This window comes from Dromiciops gliroides, chromosome 3 (assembly GCF_019393635.1).
Source record: "Dromiciops gliroides isolate mDroGli1 chromosome 3, mDroGli1.pri, whole genome shotgun sequence".
Lineage (NCBI taxonomy): Eukaryota > Metazoa > Chordata > Mammalia > Microbiotheria > Microbiotheriidae > Dromiciops > Dromiciops gliroides.
In genome coordinates, this window is record NC_057863.1 from 423481529 (window position 1) to 423496781 (window position 15253).

At 39.2% G+C, this 15253-nt stretch overlaps 2 protein-coding genes across 5 annotated transcripts in view; one reads left to right on the forward strand and one right to left on the reverse strand.

Moving 5' to 3' along the window:
- ZC3H15 (zinc finger CCCH-type containing 15) overlaps positions 1–4561 on the reverse strand; it is a 34232-nt gene extending 29671 nt beyond the window's left edge. The window contains exon 1 of the mRNA XM_043991474.1: positions 4339–4561. Within this exon, the coding sequence (XP_043847409.1) occupies positions 4339–4413 (75 nt within the window). The 5' untranslated portion in view covers positions 4414–4561. The remainder of the gene's footprint in view (positions 1–4338) is intronic.
- A 159-nt stretch (positions 4562–4720) lies between these two features.
- LOC122746005 (40S ribosomal protein S4, Y) lies at positions 4721–14307 on the forward strand. Of its 4 annotated transcripts, none has more exons than XM_043991476.1 (3): positions 4721–4838; positions 4925–5097; positions 12964–14307. In XM_043991476.1, the coding sequence occupies exon 3, from the start codon at positions 12977–12979 to the stop codon at positions 13766–13768; it is 792 nt and encodes a 263-aa protein (XP_043847411.1). In that variant the 5' UTR covers positions 4721–4838; positions 4925–5097; positions 12964–12976; the 3' UTR covers positions 13769–14307. The 4 variants fall into 4 exon arrangements, with proteins under 4 accessions (XP_043847411.1, XP_043847410.1, XP_043847413.1 ...); XM_043991475.1 differs by having other exon boundaries at positions 4723–4838; positions 4925–5031; XM_043991478.1 differs by having other exon boundaries at positions 4732–4834.
- The last annotated feature ends 946 nt before the right edge of the window (positions 14308–15253 follow it).

The following is a 15253-nucleotide window of genomic DNA, read 5'->3' on the forward strand; positions in this document are numbered from 1 at the left end:
TTCTTAAAATCCCCCATTTCCTTCAAAGTGCCACCTTTTACATAGACCTTTCCATAGCTGCTAGTCCCTCTAATTACCTTGAATTTATTTTGCAGATACATTCACTTATTTATTGTTCTTCCAATAGAATGTAAAATACTTAAGGGCAAAGGCTTTCATTTTTGGCTTTTCATACCCAGTTTTAATACACTGCTTGGCACTTGGTAGGTGTTTAATAAATACTTAATATTTATTTGATTGGAAGATGATGGAATAGAGAGGAGAGGGACGTAAAGCTACCATATTAGTATGTGAATGTCTGATAGCATCTAAACATCTCTGAAAGAATTAATTTAGTACAATTTCCTCACAGGTTAAGTGACTTGCCCAACATCACCTTGTTAATAAGTGGTAATGTTGTGACTTGCACTTAGTTCTTCCAAGTCCAGAACTCCTTTTACTAATAATGTTTCAAATACAGTAAACTCTTAGCTGATTTCATTAGCTTGACTTATTAACCAGCACTTCTGTACACTGGCAATAAATTGTAGTTGATGTTTATAATGCTGACTCCAAGGCACTTGGAAGATCCTCAAGTATTTCCTAAACTAAAAATTAAAGTATACATTTAAAATGTCTGGTTTGTTTTTATTATTTTTTAATCTGTCATTTTGGGGTGGTTGTATGTTTATCTTCAGATACATTTGAATGTATCGATATGCATTTAGAATACAAACCAGTGTTTGTATTCATTCCACCTCAGCCTCACATGGTCACACAGTATCTTACTAATGTTAATTGACTATTATTCCTTTTCTTCCTATGTCTCACCCTTCCTAAACCAATTCTTTGCTCTTGAGACCTTCAATTTTTCTTTCCATCTTAGTACCTGCTCAGACCATTACCCTAATCCATTTTCCTCCTTTTAAATCCTGACCATTAATTAGGCATTTTAACTCTACAATGTACTTGGCTCTCTAATCTCAGTTGTCCTAACAATGCTCAACTCATCTCTTGCCAAAATTGTCCTGGATTATCCAACTTTTAATCAGGCCCTCTCTGCAGCAAGATAGCCTTTTAATCTTCCCCAATTGATCCCCCCATTCTTCACAAAAGCTATTACAATACTTCTTTGCCCTCCGTAAAGCCTTTCATATCTCTCTTCTTCCACCTCTCAGCTGAGGAACTTGTCTCCTATCCGAAACAATTGATACCATTCAACTGAGCTACCTCTTCCATTCTCTTCATTTCCCTTAGTTCCCACCCTCTCCTTTTTCCTAGTCTCTGACAGTAGCTCTTCTAACTGCCAAAGACAACTCTCCTACAAAGTTTATCATGTTATCCTCAAATCTCCGACCTCTCCTTATCCACTGGTTCCTTCCCTGTTGCCTTAAAATGTGTTCGATTGCCCCCAATCTTAAAACCAAACCAAAACAAAAAAGCGTCAACTCCTACAATCCCCTTCAAGGTATGAAATATGTCCTTTATTTTTCTTCCCTTTCTCAAGCAGACCTTCTAGAAAAAGCTGTCTCTAACTCCTTGCCTCTACCTCCTCTCTCCAAAATGATTTTAAAAAATCATTACAACCCAAACTATTCTTTTTAGTTACCAATGAGTAAAGACTATTGATTTGAATGGTCTTTTCACAGTCCATGTCCTTCTCAATCTATTCCTTTGGACACTATTTTAAATTATGGGATTTTTTTGGGTGGGGCAACGAGGGTTAAGTTACTTGCCCTTGGTCACACAGCCAGGAAGTGTCAAGTGTCTGAGGTTGAATTTGAACTCGGGTCCTCCTGAATCCAGGGCCTGTGCTTTATCTATCCACTGCACCAGCTAGCTGCCCCCCCCCCCCGACATTTTAAAAATATCCCCTCCTTTCCCAGTTCTTTTCTTTCCTGCCTACTCACTTTTCAATTTTCTTTGCTGGTTTATTGTCACTGTCATTTTTTCCTAAGTGTGGGTATTCCTCAAGATGCTGTCCTATGACCTTTTCCCTTCTCCCTCTTTGCTCTCTTTTGGTAACTTCAGCAACTCCCATGTGTTCAAATCATCTGAATGCATATGCCTTTTAGATCTACATATACAGTCCCAATCTATCTCCTGATCTTCAGTCCCACATCACCAATTATTGAAAACTTAAAAATGTCTCAAGCTCAATATATCAAATAAACTCAATATCCTCTCCCCAAAATTCCCTATTTAGGTCAAAGGCTCCATAGCCTAATTTTCCAGGTTTGTAACAAATACCAGCTTCAGCTCCTCCTTTTCCCTACTCTATTAGACTGTGGAGACAATCTACATTAGGAACCGTCTTCTGACTTTCTGTATCCCCAACATTTGGCATGATGTTTGGCACAAAGTAGCCTCTTGATAAATGCTTACAGACAAACTGAGCAACCTCAAACAGTTAGTTGTCAAATCCTATTTTTACCCATACAACATTAGGTATTATTAGACTTTTTACTTTCCATTCACCTACACATAGCACAAAACTGAACATAACCAGTCCTTAAACTTTATAAAATTTGCACAGTAAGTGTGCTAATATGAAAACATCTTAATATTAAGAATAAGATAAACACATGATTCTGGTACTAAAAGCTTGTATGATAAAAGCGTCACATTAACTGAGGCATAAAACCCTCAAATAACAATTAATTCTTTACAGAGGTATGAGGGAGGGGCAGCTAGGTGGCACAGTAGATAGAGCACTGGCCTTGGAGACAGGAGGACCTGAGTTCAAATTCGACCTCAGACACTTGACACTTACTAGCTGTGTGATCCTGGGCAAGTCACTTAACCCCAATTGCCTCACCAAAATAAAAGAGGAAGAAAGAAAGAAATGCAAATATATTTTAAAAAAGAGGTATGAGGGAGAGAACAGGCTAAACAAACGAAAAGCATAATGTAAAAAAGGTTTTGAAGCTCAGTTACAGACTTTATCCTTAATTTTAACAAGCAATATTTTTTTTGGGGGGGGGGTGAGTTCTCATCTTTCTTACGTGAACAACTGGCTAGATTTAATTTTGACATTTGTCAGGATGATTTCTTGTGAATTCAGGTATGAAGTTGTTTAAATCACTTTGTAAGTGATTATACCTCCTTTAAAAACAAGAAGTTTAAATAAGCCAGAAGAAATTCAGTTTGACTGTATTATATAGCTAATATAGGTACACAGAGAAGGCACTTAGATGGTTCAACACTCCCCCCTCTCCCCCTCGGGGCAATGAGGGTTAAGTGACGCCCAGGGAAACACAGCTAGTGTCAAGTGTCTGAGGCCGAATTTGAACTCAGGTCCTCCAGAATCCAGAGCCGGTGCTTTATCCACTTCCCCTCCTAGCTGCCCCCTAAAACTTTTAAAAGCACTGGGAGAAATAAGCACTTCACAAAAAGTTGTCCTGAGATAGAAATAAAAAAAGCCATTACGCACACACACATATATTAATGTTTACCTCTTCTAAAATTTTAATTGTGAATAACACTAACGATAAAGAATGAAGGGAATTTTCGGATAACCCTTTAAGGCATAACTGCATGAACATAAACAGACATCAAGTAGTTTATGGCAACATACAATCTGGAGGGACAAATTTCTAAAATCCCTATTTTTTGAATGATCATCCCTTCCTATTTAAATTGAGTGATTTTGTTATTTTTGTAGTACCTTTACAGAGGAGATCAGAACGAAATGGCAAGAATATTGGGATAGCGTGACCAAAAAAAAACCCTTTCTCATAATTTTTTTTTCTTTCCACCTCTGATATTTTTGGTTGTTGTTAGGGTGTGGAGGAGGGAGAAACCAGAGGCCAGAGAGTCAAAAAACGAAATGCTAGACTAAAAAGGGCCCCTGGCGGACCAAGGAACAACATGGCTTTCCCAATTCCTACAGCACCGGGTGTACTGGATGGAAGGGACAAAGACCATCAGCCTGCATGGGAGAGGACACTAAAGGGGGCGGGGATGGTCATACTTCAACAAAATCCACAGAGAGATCAGAGCGAGTGAGTGCATGTTTTGCAAAGATGGGGCACCAGGCAGCAGGGGCAGCAGCCTGTGGGGTGAGGGGGGAGGCAAGAATACTTGCCTCGCCCCTTCCCCCTCCCCCACCCTCAGCACACCCCGGCCACGGGTCAGAGTCACTATGGCGATAAGAAGGGAAGCATCACTATAGGGATTACGGAAAAGCTATGAGGATGGGAAAGGGGTGGCGAGGAGGCCGCCAAGCGGGGCGTGCGGCAAGGGGGCAGAGGTTGGAATTGAGACGAGACACGTGGACACAAGAGATCCAAGAGCCTGCGGGACCGGAGCGCGGGCGCTCGGAGGCCCCAGTTCCGGAGGGAGGGGCCACTCACTCACCTCAATGATTTTCTCCTTCTTTTTCTGCTCCGCCTTTTTGTTGCCCCCAGCCGGAGCCTGTTTCTTGGGGGGCATCGCGGAGAGGGCCCAGGCTCAGGGCACTGCACCGCTGGGGTCCAACTGGAGGGGAATGGGGGAGGGGAATAAGGCCGCTGCTGGCACCGCCGCCGCCACCGCCGCCCAGCGCGGAAGGGGAGTCGCTCACGCCCGAGTAAAAAGCGGCCTTTGCGACAGGTCGGAACCGGTGCCGCGGAGCATTGTGGGGGCCCCCCTCTCCAGTGAAGCAACCGGAAGCAGGAATACGCATGCGCCACTTTGGCGTGTTGGGGTTTGGTTTTTTTTTTGGGGGGGGGAGAGGGGAGGGTAAGAAATCCCTGTGCGTCACGTTGTCTTGTCGCCTCAGGCCCCTCCCGGAGGTCCTACGTGAGTGACGTCTGGCGGGGAGGCGTGGCTGGGAGAGCGGAAGTTCTCAGACGTCCTCGTGGTTACGGATCCGGTAGGTAGGTGCTTATTTTCGGAGTGATCTTACTACTTTCTTTCCGTTTGTCAATCACAGTTCAGCTTAACTTTCGTCTCTTGTTATCAGGTCAGACAAGTTCAAGAGTGATCCCCTTCCTCACTTATTGTGTGGACCTAGGCCGCGTTGCAGTTTTGGTGGAGAGCAAGGATTGGGCTCCGACTCTACTGACTGCGGTAAGGCGTGCTGAGAACTTCTCGCGAGAACCGAGACTCATCCCGCCGGTGCCCTTGAGATTCCAGGTGTTGATTCGGAGGGTGAGGGGTTTGGGGGAATCCTATTTCTCTGATTGTGTGGTGTACCTTAGGCTGGACGATACATGGAAGAGTGGTAGCTGCTCACCCTCCATGATAAAGACACGTGGCTCAATAGCTTCCTTTAAAAAGAAGGTGTCTCATTAAAACTATAGTGTTGCAGTCGGAGGCCTATTTTGAGATGTTTTACAAAAATGTAAAATTAGGTCCAAAGAAGTGAAATGATTACGAGTTCGTAGAAGAACTCATTTTGAAATACTGATCTTTAGACTAAAACCCACCAAGATTCCTTTCATTCTGCTCCCACCACTGTGGACCTTTGAATTCAATTTAAGAAACCTTTTAAAGTGGCCTATTTATCTGGGGATACAAAAATACACAGAACCTAGATTCGCCCCTGCCCTTCAGGAACTTATACTTACTGAGGCCAGGGTGCAATAGTGTAATTATAAGTAAGATCCAAGATATAGAAGACAATTTATTGAGGGAGAGAGCACTAGATAAGAGGGTTCAAGAAAGCCTTATGCAAGAATCTATAATTAGAGCTATATGCTTTGAAGGATGCCATGGATTTTATGAATGATAGGTATATGTCCAGATGTGTAGCATTCTGTAGACGATGGGATTGGGGAAACAGCTGGTAAGACACTTTGGCTGGGCCACAGCATGGAGAGGTAGATGAAAGCGAGATCGTGGGGATTTAAAATTCTAATTTTGTATTCTCCCCTTTAGGCAATGGGGAAGACTTTTGAATTAGGAGGGTGAAGTGTTCAGACCTGTCTTTGAAAAATACTTAAAAAGGACAGCTTGCATTAACTTCATGGGAATAATAAATAGGACATTTAGTGTTCAGTATAGTCTTTATTTTAATTGAACTTCAAGGTGTGTCCTTTTAAAATGTTTTTGGACTTGATGAATAATTCTTTTTCCTTTATCCCATATTTTCCATGATTTCATTAAATACTCATATCTTTCTGGACTTAGATTAAAAGCATTAAAAGTCAACTGTATTAAGAAATGTCGTAAAGTAGTAATGAAGTTCTTTTGCTCATGTAATGTTATACATGGGATGCAAAATAATTATATTTCCAATTAATGTAGTATGACAGCAAATTAAGCTATAACATTTTCCCTAGAGATTCACTTTAATTATCTGCACGTTTTTTTGTTTGTTTTTGTTTTTTTGGCAGGGCAATAGGGGTTAAGTGACTTGCCCAGGGTCACACAGCTAGTAAGTGTCAAGTGTCTGAGGCTGGATTTGAACCCAGGTATTCCTGAATCCAGGGCCGGTGCTTTATCCACTGCACCACCTAGCTGCCCCCACATTTTTTTAAAGGTGTGGTTCTTGTATTCAACATAGGATCTGAGTGTTTATTTTTCATTAAATATAGATAAGGCTTACATGGCTTTAAAATTTCTAATGTTTTACTCATTCCTTACCAACTTGGACATTTGATGTTCTACCTATCAAATGAAAACTTCAAAATCATCAAAATATGCTATGTATTTTGATGATAACCAGGTAACAGTATTAAATTAAATTTTTTGAAGCTTTATTGTTTTATTTTTGACATTTCATTGATATCTTGCTTTTACATTACCTTCTTTTAATCTATCCCTCTCCTATCCAGGTAGTTGTCTTGTATGACAAAATTTTTTTAAAAAGAGGGAGCAATTCAGTAAACTAAGATAGTCTCTTAAGTCTGACAGCCTATGCTATGTTTTACTTCCATGACCCCCACCTTTGCAAAGAATATTACAGCTTTATCCCATAACAAAATTTTGATATTCACAAAACTTTTTTTTTAAAGTTGGGTTTTTTTCTTCCTCATATCCTTCCCTTTGATCTCACAACTAGATTATAAGTCTATGCTTGGAAAGAAAACATTTTACCAGTAGTCAAAATATTAGTATTGTACTGTCTTTTTAGAAACAAATTGTATCAGTTAGCATTATTCCGAACCCAAACGGTTCTAGGTTAAAAGAAATTTCCAAACTGATATAATGCTTCTTTTCCCCCTGAACATCTTACTCTTTTTTTTTTTCCTTTTCTTTTCCTTTTCTTTTTTTGGCAGGGCAATGAGGGTTAAGTGATTTACCAGGGTCACACAGCTAGTAAGTGTCAAGTGTCTGAGGCTGGATTTGCTTTATCCACTGTGCCACTTAGCTTGCCCTCTGAACATATTCTGTGTGTGTGTGTGTGTGTGTGTGTGTGTGTGTGTGTGTGTGTGTGTGTGTGTGTGTGTGTGTGTGTGTGTGTGTGTGTGTGTGTGTGTGTGTGGGCAATTGGGGTTAAGTGATTTCCCCAGGGTCAACATCTTATTCTTAGAAGACAATTTGGGGTAACATTTATAAGAATCTTGGGGGCAGCTAGGTGGCGCAGTGGATAGAGCACCGGCCCTGGAGTCAGGAGTACCTGAGTTCAAATCCGGCCTCAGACACTTAACACTTACTAGCTGTGTGACCCTGGGCAAGTCACTTAACCCCAATTGCCTCACTAAAAAAAAAAAAAAAAAAAAAAAAAAGAATCTTGAACAAAGAAAAGGTCTCAGCATGTCCAAAGGGTTTTTAATATTTTACTCTGGTGAATATAACAAAGTTTCTAATCTTAGGGTCCATACACTTAGTGAATTCATTTCATAAGGTCTTTGAACTTGGATTGGAAAATATTTTCATAACCTTCTAAATAAATATATTGTTGCTTTTCTTTGTAACTGTCTATTTTATGTATTTAAACATTTTGAGAAGGGCTCTGTAGGCTTCACCTGAGTACCAGTGAAGTCAAACACACAAAAAAAGAATTTCACTATAAGAACAGGTCATCATATCTTCTAAATACTCAGCTCTGTTCTAAATCTCTCCCAGAATAATCAGTGGGGCTTTGATGAGTTCCTACTCTAATCCCTTCAAAATATGGGAGGGAATTAATTTCTCTTAATTAGGAAGTTTTTTCTCTTGAGTTTGGTTACAATTCATAATCTAATTTTCCCCAGGCTTTAACTTTTGGTTTTGACCTTTACAAACTTTACTAAAGGACAAAAGTCTGGAAAAGACTTTAGGCTACAGAAATATTTATTAATATTTGGAGTTAAACTAAAAAGGGTTTTTAAAAAAAAATGCTTCCACACCATACAACTCAACCCTTTTCCCATCCTTTTAGTCATCCAGATTCACAACCATAGTATTAACTTTAGTTGCAAGTAAATATAAATGAAGAGTGAGGATGCCTGGTTAAAGTCCCTGGGTCTACCCCCCCAACCCCCCCCCCCACACACACACAGTGTATAATCAAAAAGCTCAGATCATTTGTCTGGACTCTTAGGTAACCTACCAACTGGTCTTCTTGCTTAGACTCTTCCGAAGTATGTTCTTCACATTTTGTATCTAAAGTCATCTTCCTTTATAGGACTCATCTCGTTATTTTCCTGCTCAAAAATAACTTAACTTCTTAGGACCTCAGTTTCTTCTTTAAAAGGGGAGAGTTGGGCTAGATCAAAGCTTTTAAAATTTTTTAATTTTTTGTAGGGCAGTGGGGGTTAAGTGACTTGCCCAGAGTCACACAGCTAGTAAGGGTCAAGTGTATGAGGCAGGATTTGAACTCAGGTCCTCTTGAATCCAGGGCCAGTGCTTTATCCACTGTATTATCTTGCTGCCTCTAGATCAAAGCTTCTTAAACTGTGGGTCATGACCCTATGGGATTGTGTAACTGAATGTGGAGGTAGTGACAAATTTGGCAATGGTAAAAGCTTATATATACATCTATATACCCGGGATCATGTAAAAATTTCTCCTGCGAAAAGGGGTCTCAAGTGGGAAAAAGTTACACCTCTGCTATCCTATGAATGTCACTCTCTTCCTGTGGCCTTTAGGACTAAATATCTGCATTCTTTATTTTATCACTCAAAGCTCTGCAATTTGACTATAGTACAACTTTTAGCTTTATTTCATGTTATCTTCCATTTTACATCGTAGCCAGACTAGACTACTAGCCATTTCCTGCTGTATTAGTTATCTAAATCTTTTTTCTATTTCTTCAGATTATCTACTGCACAAAATGAATTTTCTCCACTTATATAGCTGCTGAAATGTCATGGATTCAGAGTTGAAAGGGACCTTGAAGGTCTTCTAGTCTAACCTCTTTACTTTGTACATGAAGAAAATAGTCCCTGGAGACTGACTTGTCGTGGTTCACACTGTTAGTGATTACCAGATTGTGAATTGGAACCAAAGTCCTTTCATCCCAAATCTATCATTTTTTTTCCAGTATCCCAGTTACATCTCCATTAATAATAGCAATAGGTAATATTTATATAGTTGTTTTAAGGTTTGCATGTATTAAGTTGATCAGTATAACAGATAAAGCTTTATTAATTATCCCTATATCACAGAGGAGGAAACTGAGGCTGAGTAAAGTGACTTGCACAGGTTCTGATTTAGAATCCAAATCCAGACATTACTGACTTCAAGTCCAGTACTATTGAACCTAAATTCATACTACAGACTATTAAAGCAGGTGAATATAGGAATAATGATGCAAAACTCCCCAATATAGCCACTTTCAAAGGAATTGATAAAGGAGTTTTTTGTGCCGCCATGATGAGATGACAATTTTTTCAGAGACAAAAAATTCAGTTTATATCTCATTCTATCATAAATGTCAGTATATTTTCTTTGGGTAAAATATTGCTGAGAAAATTTGTAGGTGGTATAGAAACTAAAGGCAGGATTTTCACATGCATGACTTGCTCATAAAGATAATGAGCTACCTACACTTTTTGGGGGGGGGGCCTGGTTTTAATTTATACTCAATAAATGAACAAAAACTATATGGTTTGATAATGTTGAGTGCTTGGAAAAGTTTCTATTTCATAGAAACACTGACTCACAGTAGCCCTACTAAGTTAGAAAGGTTTTGAGTTCCAGATTTACTTAGTAATAGGGGCATGTTTGTCTTTTGAGGATCAATTGAGCCAAGTTCAGAGAGGCTCTTCACCAGAGGCTTAATTTTTTTAGCCACAGATATTATTGAAAGACCTACTGGGTATGTATCGTTGATGATAGGAGTACCAGCATCAATGAAATTGTGGATTCATGAAATACCAAAGTAAAATGGTTGTTAAAATACATATACTTTCTAATGTGTTGAGAAAAATACTTTTAAAATATATGGAGTTATTAGGTCAAGGATATAATTTTTTTGGTAACCTCTATAGAACTGCCAGGTGGATTTCTGGTTTTCTTACATTTATCTTTGCCAATTAGGGGGTAACTTGTGTAATGTTTAAAATCTAATGTGTGGTTGCCTTGTTTCTACCCCCAACTTTATATGATTTACTTAAAAGCTAGAAACATCAGCACCTGTTTTTGGCATTAAGCATTTATTAAAACATATTATAGGTTAGTAAAGATAGAACACGTGGAGTTCAGAAAAGGAAGCCTATCTTCCCTAGTTTTCAGACTGGACTCCTCTCAGCCACCAACCTGAGGTTCCAGAAGGAAAAAGGCCAGAGATAGGGAGCCAACCTCCCTTTTGACTTCCTGTCTCCCTCCCTGAAGAGGCTGTCCTTCAAGCTGATTGGTTGAGGGTGGTCTTGTGTTGATGTTGTAGTCCACAGCCTCTGAGAACAACCCCCAACTCTGGGCTGGCCAGGTGTGGTCTTGATTTAATCAATCTTAAGTAGGTTCTCAGTGAGTCACCCAATTCAATCAATTCCAAATCAGTCTTCAGGTGGGGCCCCTGGAAGTCTGCCAAATCCCATTATTTTCTCACACTTGGGTTGTTTTATTTTGCATCTTTTTAATTATTAATGAAGTTAAGCATTTTAAAAAAGTGATTAGCAATACTCTAACCTTTGAGATCCCAACCAGTTTATAGGCCTATGATGCAATCTGTGTTTGCTTTTCTGAAAAATTAATTATCCCATAACTATTAACTGTTGTCAACTGGGAGTTGTCTGTCAGTATGTAACCATTCCTTATGTTTTAATGTTTCTTAGCATAAAGATTTTAAAGCTTTTTTTTGTTGATTATATTTTATTGTATAGAAATTTATTTTAATATAACTGTCCTAGGGCAGCTAGGTGGTACAGTGGATAAAGCACTGGCCCTGGATTCAGGAGGACCTGAGTTCAAGTCTGACCTCAGACACTTGACACTTACTAGCTGTGTGACCCTGGGCAAGTCACTTAACCCTCATTGCCCTGCAAAAAATATTTTAAAAAACCCTGTTCTATCTATAAAGTTGCTATCTGTAAATTTTAGCTAGTCTGTCTAAAAATCTAATGAGTAGTCGCCAATAAATTAGAAGCTTTAGCAAGACTTTTAAGCATTTATTAAGGAGCATAAGAATTTGCTGGAGAGAGAGAAAGAGGCCTAGATGTCTACATCTATCTATCTCAGGGAGCCAGCATTTTTGCTCCACTCTCCATGAGAGTCCTGACAAAAAAGAGAGAGAACCACCCCTTCTCCATCCCACAAGCCTCCTGTGAAAAATAGAAATGTCCTGTCCCCACACACAGCTCCAAGCTAATTGGCTGATAGCTTTGGATAGACAGTACCCACTAGCAAATGTCTTCCTGACCTTCCAAGCCATATAGCTCGCCCTCAAATGCCTTCTCATGGCGGAGCTTTCCTATAGTAACTTTCCAGCAGGTGGCGTCACTACAATTGTCACATATCATTAATCCTTTTTGTTTTATTAAAAAAGTAATTTTCCCTCTGTAAGAGTTAAATATATATTCCATTCTCCTATATATTTTTTTGGTGGGGCAATGAGGGTTAAGTGACTTGCCCAGGGTCACACAGCTAGTGTCAAGTGTCTGAGGTCGTATTTGAACTCAGGTCCTCCTGAATCCAGGGCCAGTGCTTTATCCACTGTGCCACCTAGCTGCCCCCTCCCCCAAATTTTAAAGGGTTTTTTTTTTTTTGTCTGTCATCCAACTGCAATTCATTGAAGTATATGATGTGAGATAAAACCATTTTCCAGTAAAGCAATTAATAACCACTCTTCCCTAAGACATGTTAAATCCTTTCCCCAGTTTTTATTCTATAAAATTCTGTAACTTTATCAAACACTAATCTCTTGTATACATTTGGAGTCTGGAATCTTATTGATATATTTCTTTTATTTCATTTTTATATACAATCAACCAGATAGTTTTGATGATAATCACTTTTGCAATTTATTTTAAAGTCTGAAAATGGAATACCATAGTCATTTGTTTTTTACCCTAGTGTGTCTCTTGATATTCTTTTCTGTTTGTTTTTTCCATGTATATTTCCTAATGATTTTATCCAGTTCTGTAAGAAACCCCTTGGTACTTTGCTTGGTGTTGCTTTCAATGCATAAATTGATAAATAAATTAATAATTTAGTTTGGGAGTTGTCATTTTTGCTACATTAATAATCCATGAATATTAAATGTCCATTAGGTTTAACATTATTTCTATTTTATAATTCTGTTTTGTTTTATATTATGTCCTGTGTTTTTTTTACTCATCTCATTTTATTGTCTCAAATTTTTTAATTGAAACAGTTGGATTTTTTTAGATGCACTAGAAAGGAGATTGGTAGGAATTAGTTAACAATCATGTATTGAGTCTGTTTGTTACACGCTGCTCCTAAATTGAAGGAGACTGATCTCTGTTAATAGTAATGTTTCATCTTGAAACTTTTGAATAATCTGTGTAATCTAGGGATTATTTGTTCTTGGTTTGAAAGAATGCACCTGGGAATCCTGTCTGAGCTATATGGGGGGTGGGGGGGAGGGGAGGCAGGTGGTTCTTTGATGGTTTGTCTTGTTTCTTTCTCTGAGGCTGGTCTAATTGTTAATTTCCTGTTGTGACCTTTCTGTAGACCCAGCACAGCCATGGCTCGTGGTCCAAAGAAACACCTGAAGCGCGTGGCAGCCCCAAAGCATTGGATGCTTGATAAGTTGACAGGAGTTTTTGCTCCTAGACCCTCCACAGGCCCCCACAAGCTGCGGGAATGCCTCCCTCTCATCATCTTCCTTAGAAATAGGCTCAAATATGCCCTGACAGGAGATGAAGTAAAGAAGATCTGTATGCAGCGATTCATCAAGATTGATGGCAAAGTCCGTACTGATATTACCTACCCTGCTGGCTTTATGGATGTTATCAGTATTGATAAGACAGGAGAGCATTTTCGTCTCGTGTATGACACCAAGGGCCGTTTTGCTGTTCATCGCATCACAGCTGAAGAAGCAAAATATAAACTGTGCAAAGTGAGAAAGATCTTTGTGGCTACAAAAGGTATTCCTCATTTGGTGACCCATGATGCCCGTACAATCCGTTATCCAGATCCTCTAATCAAAGTGAATGACACTGTGCAGATTGATTTGGAGACTGGAAAGATCACTGATTTCATCAAGTTTGATACTGGCAACCTGTGTATGGTGACTGGTGGTGCTAACTTGGGTCGAATTGGTGTGATCACCAACAGGGAGAAGCATCCAGGCTCTTTTGATGTTGTCCATGTGAAGGATGCCAATGGCAATAGCTTTGCCACTAGGCTCTCAAACATTTTTGTTATTGGAAAAGGTAATAAGCCTTGGATTTCTCTACCTCGTGGAAAAGGTATCCGTCTCACTATTGCTGAAGAAAGAGATAAGAGATTGGCAGCTAAACAGAGCAGTGGATAAATGAAGATGAGGACAAATAGCATATGTGACCAGATAAAAGTGTTACAAACATGGAAGAAATTTCCTTTTGTCAATTTTGGTAATTGATGATATTGTAGGTAGTCATTTATTTCCTTTATGTTGTCTGATTTGTTGGAATATAACTGTGTGGACTGGTTTTATTTAGTAGTTTACATTTTCTAAGACAACTTTTGGGTTACTCTAGTTTAATAATACAACATATATTATTTCTACTTTTTTTAATTTGTTGCCTTTTACAAGCTAGTCTCAGATTAATTTTTGTGAGTCTTCTATGTGCATTTGAAAAGAATGCTTATTCTCTGCTTATCCTCTTTAACAGTTCTCTCCATATCACTTGTAATTCGAAGGTTTTTAAGTAAGTCCGGATCAAATATTTACTTTTAACCTCTTTATTGGGTTTATCATTCTGATGCTGGAATTTTGACATCTATTATATTTCTGTTTTTTCCTTGTATCACTGTTACTTCCTTTTCTGAATTTAGTAGTTGTGTCTGGCTCAAATAAAATGAGAATTATTATGTACTTGTTAATGTTTTCTGTCACAACTTTACCAAATCCTTTTTTCACTTCACAGAGCCTCTATTAAACAGCCAATCAAAAGACATTAAGTGTGGGGCAGCTAGGTGGTGCAGTGGATAGAGCACTGGTCCTGGAGTCAGGAGGACCGGAGTTCAAATCCGGTCTCAGACACTTGACACTTACTAGCTGTGTGACCTTGGGCAAGTCACTTAACCCTCAAAAAAAGACATTAAGTGGTTACTCTGCCAGGCACTGTGCTAACGAACACTGGGAATACAAACACAAGCAATCAAGAAAACAAAACAAAACCCTGTCCTTAAGGATCTCACATTCTACTAGGGGAAGACAATATACTTGAGAGAGCTGAAAAACTGCAGGGTGGATAAGAAGTGCTGGGAATTGGGGAAGGTACCCACAGAACATGAGGGTAAAGGCCAAAGAAGCAGAACAGGGAGAGGAATGAAAAATGGCAGACCTAGACCCCTCCCCAAAATGGAGACTCAGAACTTGACCAATGAGAGAAGGGGACTTTTGGGGGAAGTTACAGTGTGTGAAGGCCACAGGCATTTAAGGAAGTTTCAGGGTGAGAGGGCAGCTGAGCTGTGGTGGAAGTCCGGACCTCTCCCCCAAATGGAGGGCTGGAGATGATCTTACCAGATGATTGTTATCTTTTTATTTCACTGCAGCTTTCTTTTTCTTAATTTTATAGTGAAAATGGCAGTATCACTGATTCAGTCTTTCCCATCTTGTGGGAAGGTACTAGTTGTTGGACAAGAATCTCCCATTTAGCTTATCAAGAGTTAAATATGTAGGAACCCAAACCTGATTCTTGACTTCTTCAGCTACTTTGCCACTACAGTGGGAGGTTTCAGCCTTCAGAGTTGATGGATATTTTTTGTTTCATGAGTTGCCATATCCAAATGATTAATCCCCAACTTCTTTATC